This window comes from Dendrobium catenatum, unplaced genomic scaffold, assembly GCF_001605985.2.
Source record: "Dendrobium catenatum unplaced genomic scaffold, ASM160598v2 fragScaff_scaffold_1202, whole genome shotgun sequence".
NCBI classification, from domain to species: Eukaryota; Viridiplantae; Streptophyta; class Magnoliopsida; order Asparagales; family Orchidaceae; genus Dendrobium; species Dendrobium catenatum.
Genome location: NW_021319664.1, coordinates 77,099 through 87,037, shown reverse-complemented (window position 1 = coordinate 87,037; position 9,939 = coordinate 77,099). Strand labels below are relative to the sequence as shown.

General features: G+C 33.5%; 1 protein-coding gene across 1 annotated transcript; it reads right to left on the bottom strand.

Moving 5' to 3' along the window:
* Positions 1 to 220: 220 nt before the first annotated feature.
* On the bottom strand, positions 221 to 9,739 carry LOC110101147 (probable serine/threonine-protein kinase PBL17). Its single transcript, XM_020828937.2, has 6 exons — positions 9,244 to 9,739; positions 8,053 to 8,366; positions 7,175 to 7,310; positions 6,464 to 6,597; positions 5,586 to 5,709; positions 221 to 947 (listed from the first exon to the last, which is right to left on the bottom strand). Exons 1-6 carry the CDS (start codon positions 9,293 to 9,295, stop codon positions 385 to 387), a joined length of 1,323 nt encoding a protein of 440 aa, XP_020684596.1. The 5' UTR covers positions 9,296 to 9,739; the 3' UTR covers positions 221 to 384.
* Positions 9,740 to 9,939: the final 200 nt, after the last annotated feature.

Here is a 9,939-nt window from a genome sequence, read left to right as displayed (position 1 = left end):
CACTAAAAAATAAAAATAAAAAATTGCTTTTTTAGACCACATAGTAGCTAAAAAACTGCGTCAAATGAGCCAAGTGTTTAATATTTGGCTCTTTAAAACATTGCTCGTGCAATCATAGCATTGAATCACATTATTAGATTGAAATTTATACAGAAATGATACAGCTAGCAAACATACAGATTTATGTGGTTAAATTTTCAGTATGAGAACAAATTTGCAGTATTTTAAAATGAAATATCAAATTTTCATTGATGAGAACAAATTTGCAGTAGGCAAAACTTACAGAGGTGAAAAAATGATAGGAGAGAGAGAGAGAGAGAGAGAGGAGAGAGAGAGAGAATTGCAAATTGCTATAGAAAACATACATTTTACACATCTCTGCAGCTACTGGAAGCTGCCTTTGCGCACATGAGAACTACTAACTGAATCAGGAGATGGACTATTCAAAACACATTCCTTTGGTGGTTCACTTTTGCTTCTTCCATCTCCTAATCTTCTCCTACACATTATTTTATTTTCTCTATCCCCTTCACTCTTCTTTGAGTTATTCCTACCTTCAGTGAAGCTATCTAAAGACTCCTTCGAAGCATCATAGAGAGTAACGGCACTGCCACTGCTTTGGAAGAGCACTTCCTCGTCTGATAGACCTTGAATGCTTTCAAGAATTTCAACTACTTGGCTCATTAGAGGCCTTCCTTTGGGATTCTGGCTAAGGCACTGGTAAGCCAAATTAGCCAGCTTCTGTGCAGATTTAATGGAGTATTGGCCTTCAACTCTTGGATCGAGGATCTTTAATAGCTTCCTGTTATGGATCAGAAGTGGCCGAGCCCACTCAACTAAGTTATGTTCTCTGCTTGGTCTGCTCTTGTCCATTGCCTGTCTTCCTATGAGCATCTCAAGAAGTACAACGCCAAAGCCATATACATCACTCCTGGAAGTAAGATGGCCTGTGTTGTATAAACGGTAGAGTTAGTTAAAAGGAGTCTGATAGATGAGATGATCCAAAACTGTAGAATTGGATGAACAAAAAGAGTTTACCGTATGCTATTTTACATATAACATTCAAATCTTATATATTTATTAAACTAATGATTACGCTGCATGTTGAGAGCACAATAAAATTTCAACTTTTATTGTTCATTCCATTGAATTCTCAATGAGTTGGCTGTGACACAAATATATAGGCTTACTAATTAATATTTTTGGTAAAGATATTAGATATGTAAAGAAAAAAGATTTGGTGGTATGATTGTTATTATCACTATATAATAAAGTAAATGGTGGGAATTTTAGGTGGGTACTTTACACAACTCTGATTTATCTTGCAATTATAATCTCTTTTTAACTCATTTATCATGCACATATGCACACACACCAGAACAAATGAGAGGGGAGAAGAGAAATGAGAAGAATATGATGAGCTCTTCTTTCAATTTTTTATTACACTTCCATATTTCATGATAGTACAAGAAACCCCATATATAACGAATGGATTAAAACGAGTTTTACCATATTCTAATGCAACATAAAAATCTACTCAAATATTTAAGGTAAGTAACTCATCTTATACGCTAAACATCAAACAAATTTTCAAATTAAAAGCTCAAGTCTATAGGCGAGGGCTAACTATTTAGTATTTCTATGCTAACTTATTTTTCACCCACCCATCTAATGTTAGGGCTAAATTCTCTCACATGTTTTATCAATTTTCTCCTCACATGAGAACACCTGCATATAGGATACCACTATCCCTAAAACAAAAGCTGTTTAAACAATATCATATATTATGAACTAAAAGCTCACTCAAATATATGATGTTTTCATGGGAATCATATGTTCTCAAACCTTGCTTAACCATGACAAAGGTTGTCAAAACCTATGGAAGCCATAAATTACATGAACCACTTGATCCCAATCGAACTATCACCTCTAAAAATCATTTTTTAGGGAGTGTAAACCAAAGTATGGCTAAAATTTGGCTTATTACAAAAATGTTCAAATTTGGTTTCAATCCAAAAGTTCTTAACCTATGGGTTGAGGGTCAATCATTTGATATTTCTACACCAAAAAACTTTTCACATATTTGATATAGTACTAAAGAAAATACTATAGCATGTTTTAAGATAGCATTATTTTGGCTTTGATGACCTCTTCGGCTTCTACCTCTGTCACAACTACACATGCTTTAGAGTGTCATTTATGTTCTACCCATATATGCAATGTCTTCCTTTAAGCTTAATCTATATTCGGATTACTGGGATACTAACCAACCTTCTAAGCTGTCTCGTTCTTGGTATCCTCCTCCTTCGGAATCGATAAAGCAAAATGTTGATGCTTCATTATTAAATTCTTATAAAGGAAGTGTTGGTGGCATCATTAGAGACCATAAAGGGAGATTTTTATGTGTGTATGGCTCTTCTTGTTTGCATTGGGATAGATCAATTGGAATTGCAATCTATTTTATCATTGAAGAATTTGTGCAAGAATGGATGTATGAGGCTAAAGGTATTATCATAGAAAGGGATAATTATAATGTGATCAAATTTGTTAAAAATTTGGTGAATAAAGGGGAGTTCAATGATGATCTCGGCAAAGCAATTGATTTATCTTTTCTAAAAGATTTTAATCAAGTATTATTTCATTTGAATAGTAGGGATTGTAATAAGTTAGCCGATTGTTGGGCTAACATTGCTCTTTCTTTTGAATTTTTTTTTTATGATATTTCTTGTAATAATATTCCTCCTAATTTTATCTCTTTGTTAAAGGAGAAAAGTGATAGAATAACTATCACTTAGTGGTTTGTAATTTGTTTCTTTAATAAAATTGCTATTAGCATCTTCTCAAAAGAAAAAAAAAAAAGACTTGGGCTCTCATTTTTTTAGAGCATTGTTCCTGTGCTTAAAGTGATCAAATCAACTTAGGTAAAACAATCTTCTTTTGATTTTTAGCTAACAAAAAGATGCTCATATTTCCATATTATAGGCCGAAGAAATTTTTTCAACAGTTGCCCCTTGCCTGCTTTCATTTTGTTTACAATTATAATATGGAAAAATAATAAAAGATAATTTTATTGCCTTTCATATGAGCTCCCATGAACTTTGAAAAGTCTGGAGGATTACCTTGACCTATTCAACACCTATAAAGATGGTGCTATGGATAACCTACACTATTTGTTAGACATTGCTTATGCAATCTTTTTGAACATGCCTTCTTCAACTCCTTGGTCAATAAGGAACAACATTCATAGATCCTTTATCCATTGGTCCTCACTAGTCTGCGATAATCTACATCAAAATTAGCTTATTCTACTAAGGTTAGTACAACATACCCATCAGTGATTATCTCCCAAAAATCATAGGATTCTAAATCCCTATTAAACATTAATATATTCTTTTAGATCCTAAAACTGTACAATCAAATTGTGAAGCATGGGTTACAAATATGACAAACTAACCTAAAACAATAATATATATTGGACAAATAAGATAGTTTAACCCAATTTGTTTATACATATATAATAAGCACTAGTTTATTTCTTTTATTCAATTTTTAGTTTATTTTAGGTAGACCGGTTTTATGTTAAATACTTGATCTACCCAAGTAGTATAAATATCTCTACTATTGTAAAAAAAAGACTCATGGAATGAATGATTTTTGGTTTCTCTTTCTCTAATCTCTCTTATTCCCTAAGGAGTCCACACCTACTCAAAATGTGCCTTCCCCTTCTTGATGTAGATTAAGAAGCATATTAGATGGTGCTCTCGTTGAGACAACTACAACCAAGAAACCTACTTCTTGTGGTAGCTGCGATACTGTATGGCATGTCGGCTAAACTGAGGGGAGATTCTTACGGAAGGAGTGAAATCCTGCTGTTTGGGGTTAGATGATGGAAACCGAAGTTGGATAAAAGACAAAAAAAATATGTTGGCCTATATATGGGCTGAGATGGTTTTAGATGGAAGGGAGGGAGCTCTTTCAACGAAAGCATCATTTATTATAATTCTTGATCTACATCAAGAAGGGAAAGACACCTTTTGAGTAGATATGAACTCCTTAAAGAAGAAGAAGGGGAAGAAGGATCAAAGAGGGAGAAACCATAAATCATTCATTCCACGAGTCTTTCATTACAATAGGAGAGGAATTTATACTGCTAGGGTAAATCAGATATTCAACATAGAACCGGGCTACCTAAAACAAACTAAAAATAGAATAAAAGAAATAAACTAGTGCTTATTATATATGCATAGACCAATTGGGTTAAACTATTTTATTTGTCGAATATATATTGTTGTTTTAGAGTCAGTGGAATATTTTGGTTTCTCCTTTTATGCTTGTAGGTTAGTTTGCCATGTTTCTAGCCCATGCTTCAAAATTTGATTGTACAATTTTAGAGTCCAATAGAATATACTGATGTCTAACAAACTCTCATCAAGATATGATTCAATTGACATGATTCCTCCCTGTCTAACATCAAGACTTAAGGTTGCAACATGCTAAGCATTATCTATTAAGGGAAGAGGTACTTAGCTCTGATATTAATTTGTTTATGCAATACACAACATAAGAAGAGATAGTGAGCACTTTAGGTGGCTACTTCATATCACTGTAGACATTCCACTAGTATCACTCTTAACTCACTCTCTCTCTTCATGTGCATGTAAGCCACTAAAATAACTTAGTGAAAGGAAAATGGAAAAAGTAGGCAGAAATATTTGAATGTCTTCTTATATTTGTTCTCATGTGGCATATTCCATGATAGTATCAGTGGCGCTACATAAAGAAAATGGATTAAGGGGGTTACACCATTTTAATGCAACTTAAAATCTCCTCAAATACTTATGCGAAGTACTATAAAAGAACTCCAAGATAATATAACTTGCTCATAAATTGTAAAGGCTGTTGCATTTAATGTGTATAGCCTCCATTTTGCTTTAAGCTTGTGTTGCTAACATGAAGGCTTTACAGTTTCGAAGTTTAAGTTAAGCAGAGTTATTTGAATAGATAGATTAAAAAAAAGCACGAAAAACAGTTACTTGCTCTAGATGACATCTAGAGCTAGTTTTTGGCTGCTTCCATGATAATAATACATTTTGCGTAGTTTAAAGTTATTACACCAAGACATCAATTTTTACCCTTATTATAAATACTTAACTCTCACCGCAACCCCACCACAACATACATGTAACGCCATAAGTCGAGCATGCCATGACACAAGATGATGTGTGCAAGCATATATGTAATACAAGAAACAAGGCTAAACTTTTTAATTTTTCTCTGACAAGAAAAGAGCATTAACATTCAGGCCAAAGGAGATGATTTTCAATTTCTAGTCAACTTAGAAGGTGCTTAGATTAGATGAAATCAAATCATCTGATTTGTGGTGAGGGTCTGATAGAAATATGGCAATGGTATAAGGAGTATAATCAATTTTTTAAATCATTCCTCTAACAAAGAAAGAACATTAACAAACAGTTCAAAGGAGAAAGACTTTCTTTGTTAGGTCAAGTTAGGAGGTGCTTAGATCAAATGAAATCAAACCATATTTACAGCTAACCTAATCAATTCTTCTCTCTAAGCACACTTACCAGTCATGACATACTCAGGTGCTGCATAGCCATATGTACCCAACACGCGAGTTGAAACATGAGTCTGGTCACCGATGGGTCCCTCCTTTGCAAGACCAAAGTCTGAAAGCTTTGCATTATAATCCTGCAGGTACCATATTTTGAAAGCTAAAATATATACACATAAATATATATCCAAACTTTAAAAGAGGAAAAGTAAAAAACAAAGTAGTTTACAATATTATACTCGTGAAAAACTAGAAGTGCAAACTTCAATTAGACAAACTATTTTTATCATTTACTATTCCATTATGGCTATTTATCTTTTTCTGATGCAAGACAAGCTTCTCCCTTTTGTCAGGGCATAGGTTTGATAAAAAATAACAACAATAACCATTTATCAATTAGCGATGCCAAACATCAGAAAATCTTCACTGCTCTTGAAACCCATAGTCTAAGCTGGGGATTTGAATTAAAAGAGGAATATCCTAATTCTTTTTGAGCTATTGAAGCATCAAACTAATCATTTATAATTCTACCTTAGTTGGAAATTAAGGACTAGTTAAAAACGATATCAGTATTCAATAGAGAGAAGCGAACAGAAAGCAATAACAAATTAACTCGAGAGAAAGAAAGGATTAATGAGTGATAAAAAAGAAAAAGAAACAGCTCAACTTAAATGTAACATGCTGACTATCCAAAAGGAAGTTTTTTTGCAGCATTTAGTATGCAAAGAAAGAGAATAATATCTTGATTGTTTACCACATTTTTATCAACACTCTCCTTGCTTCAAAATTATTGAAAGCAATCTACTTACCACATTTTTATCAACACTCGCATTACTATGATAATCCAATGCAGAAAACAAAACTGAAATTATAAACCTCAGCGTAACCTACCGCATCCAATAAGATATTTGATGTTTTGAAGTCCCGATAGATAATGGGTCTCTCAACTCCATGAAGAAAAGCGAGCCCTTTTGCAGCACCCAAAGCAATCTTCATTCTAGTGGACCATGTCATGAAGGATACTCCTGTTAAGAACATGAAGACAATATTAAATGAATTAAATCAAGGCATTCAATTATCAAAATAGTGTAATGAAATTATAAAGGTCTGAGACAAAGTAAAAAAATGTCAAGGCTTATAATAAAACAAATTTTAAAATATGATAGTATAATAGTAGAAACTCTTCTAAATTATTTTTTGTAGGAAATAATATAGATTATTGTTTCATTTACAACATATATTGAAAGTGTTAAATTTCTTACTTAAACTTCCAAATTTAACAAGAAGAAAATTAGAAATACTCATTTACGTGTTAAAACTAAATTTATTTTATAATGTAGAACAATTCAAATATTCATGCAAATCATCATGCATGCATCACAAGCGATAGAAAAAGAGTACTTAAATATTCATAATCCCAAAACTCCATCCTTTCAGACCATTGTTTACAATAATTCATAAATAAATAGTTGATTTTGAAGATTATTTGTTACCACTTAAAATTTTCTACTCCTGCTAAACATGCATAATCGACCTGTTAAAAGAGAAATTTTTACTATTATGGTAGGCAAAAAGGTTTCAAGAATCTAAAGTGTTACATACGTCGAAAAAGGTGTTTTTCGAGGCTACCACAAGCCATGTACTCATATACCAGCAGCCTGTGTTCACCCTCACAGCAGTAGCCAATAAGTTTAACAAGATTCGGATGGCTAAACTGTCCAAGGTAGTTGACTTCTGCCTGTAAAAGTTCAAAAAATGGTTAGTCCCGATAATGGAAGATGTACAGAGAATTCGTTTCTGTTTCAGAATAGAGCTCTTTAATACATTATTTTACGTAGTTGTTTTCTTTGTTGGAGTTAGAACCAGAACTACAAAAAAAGTAAGAATATAACCCTCCTAATGCTTTAATACATTGACGTTTCATATAGCTGATTATAATGGATTGACAAGGGTTACTGGTTTATATGATTTAGCTGATTATACATTGACGTTTCTAGATGCAGGACTCATGTTTGCCTGCCATAATAAGTCAGCCATGAAATACAGATTCATATATGTGGTATGCACATAGAATCTCCGATAAGCATTTCCTACAGTCTCTACTTGATGTTAACAAGATTATTTGACATTCTGAGAAAAGTATAGCTAGAATTTAAATAGAACAAAAATCATGACTAGCCTACAATCTTTGCTTGATCTAAAAGGACCAAAATCCAAGACCTTTAATAAATTAATGTGTCAATCTTCTTGCAACTTTCAAAATCTCATTTTCAAGAAACTCTAAGAAGTCTTTATTTGTAAGCAACCAATGAGAAATACTATCAAGAAACACTTTGTTGTTGTCCATAGTTCTAACGTAAACTTGATAACCTTGAACCAACTAAATCTAATTATAAATGCTAAAAACTACATATAATAACTGATGAAATCGTCACACTACTTTTAGCACAGAAAAGTGAATTATGGATTAGAAAACATACCAGCCACTCCCTGTCTCCCTGGATGCCCTCAGGATTGAGCACCTTTACAGCAACTTGAGTAGACGGGAAACCAGCTCTTATGCTCTCCTCTATCATCCCTTTATATACAGTTCCAAACCCACCCTGCCCAAGAACTTGATCTGTCCGAAAATTCTTTGTGGCCAGCTTTAACTCATTATATGTGAATATGCTGACATTTCCATGACTAGATTTCTGCCGCAAATCTTCCACATCTTTGGTAGCTGTAAGCATAATGATGGCACTATTCTCCTCTGATGTAGGATTCTTCAGCTTGTCCTGAGATGGATGTGCCACTGGTTCAGATCAAAAGGCACTCGTTAGCAATTACAAAATATTGTATAAATAAATTTGAAAACTAATACAGCTAAAAACATATTCAATTCGGATTTTCACATTATTTCTGTTTATTCCATGTGTTGAATTCATATATGGTTATAAAATTCAAAATCAATCCCTTTTCAAAAGAAAAAAACTTGACATATGCAGATTGATATTTATTATATTCCACCCAGTTTACTTCGAGTCTCATAAACACCCCATTCATATCCTGTCTTTCTCAACATTCAAATTTGTTAGTACAACGCCAATCTAGAGTGTGTAAATTTCATTTGATTGACATTTTTTAAATAAATTATTGGGCTCCTTAAATCTCGTATACTTTACATTAAAAATATTTTAGAGATAAATCTAAACTCTTCCTCTCTGATCTAATGATTTTTTTTTCATAAAAAAAAAAAGAACTAATGATTTCAAGTTAATGAAAAAGAAAAATAAACACTTAATTTATGCATTTATTCTAGAGCTTCATTTTGCTTCATAATTGAAGTCTTTAAAAGTTGCTAACCACTTTCCCAAATAGAAACAATCATATTAGTTCAGTAGAAATCTAAAATATCTCTCACCTCGCCCTAATAAATTCAAAAAGAAAACCTATTGCTCAGGCTACTTCAAACTTCGATACTTTCTATATATAAACGATTTTATCGGCATGAATTTTTTTGCCTGAAATTCGATATAGTAACCCTTTGGCCATACCGATGTGTACTCTCTCACGAAAAAAATAGTGCGCGATCGGCATCTCAACGCATTGAAACACAGCATTTCTCCCTATCTAAGCAAAAAATAAAAACAATAAAACAAACTTTGTATGGGAAACTTTAGTATACTTACCAGATTTTATCTTGAGGGGCTGGCTAGGATCAGATGTCATGCAGTTCCCCATGGATTCCAAGATCTGCCGCCTAGAAATGGCTGGAAATGCAATCTCGTCCGTCCATCTGTGATCTAACGGACTTCAAAAGTCACACAATAGGATCAAAACGCCGGCGATTTAAGCTAAGCCAGTCCAAGATCTCCGACTACTGCTAGGGCTCAATTAGCTTAAAGAAATTATTCCTTCCTCTACAATACGCCAGCAGAGCCAATTCAAGCTCTCTATCTCTCTCCCTGATCTCTCAGTTTTATGCATTAAGCTTTCGAGATAAGCCGCTGGCTTGATTTAAAAACTACGAGATAGCCACTTCAGGAGAGGATAGCGACAAACCTGAGAAGGGGCAGTTTAGTAAATAAAAGTATTTAGCGGTATACTTTAGTCAGTGTGAACAAGAGTGTCGGAGTTCGACGCGGTTCGACGCCGGCAGAGGGCGGCCGGAGTAAATCGGAGATGAATTTGGAAGTACCGATTTAGGGTTTTTAAGTTACATGTTTCTGGGTCTTACTGATTCAGCGTTAGAAATTAGCGGGTAAGAAACCATGGGATAGCCACTTGCCTTACGAGTTAAAAATATGTGCTATAAAAGTAAAGCAAAAAATTCAGTTCTGTCAAGCAAGTTGGTTGTTGAAGGGTAAATTTAAAATCAATATGAA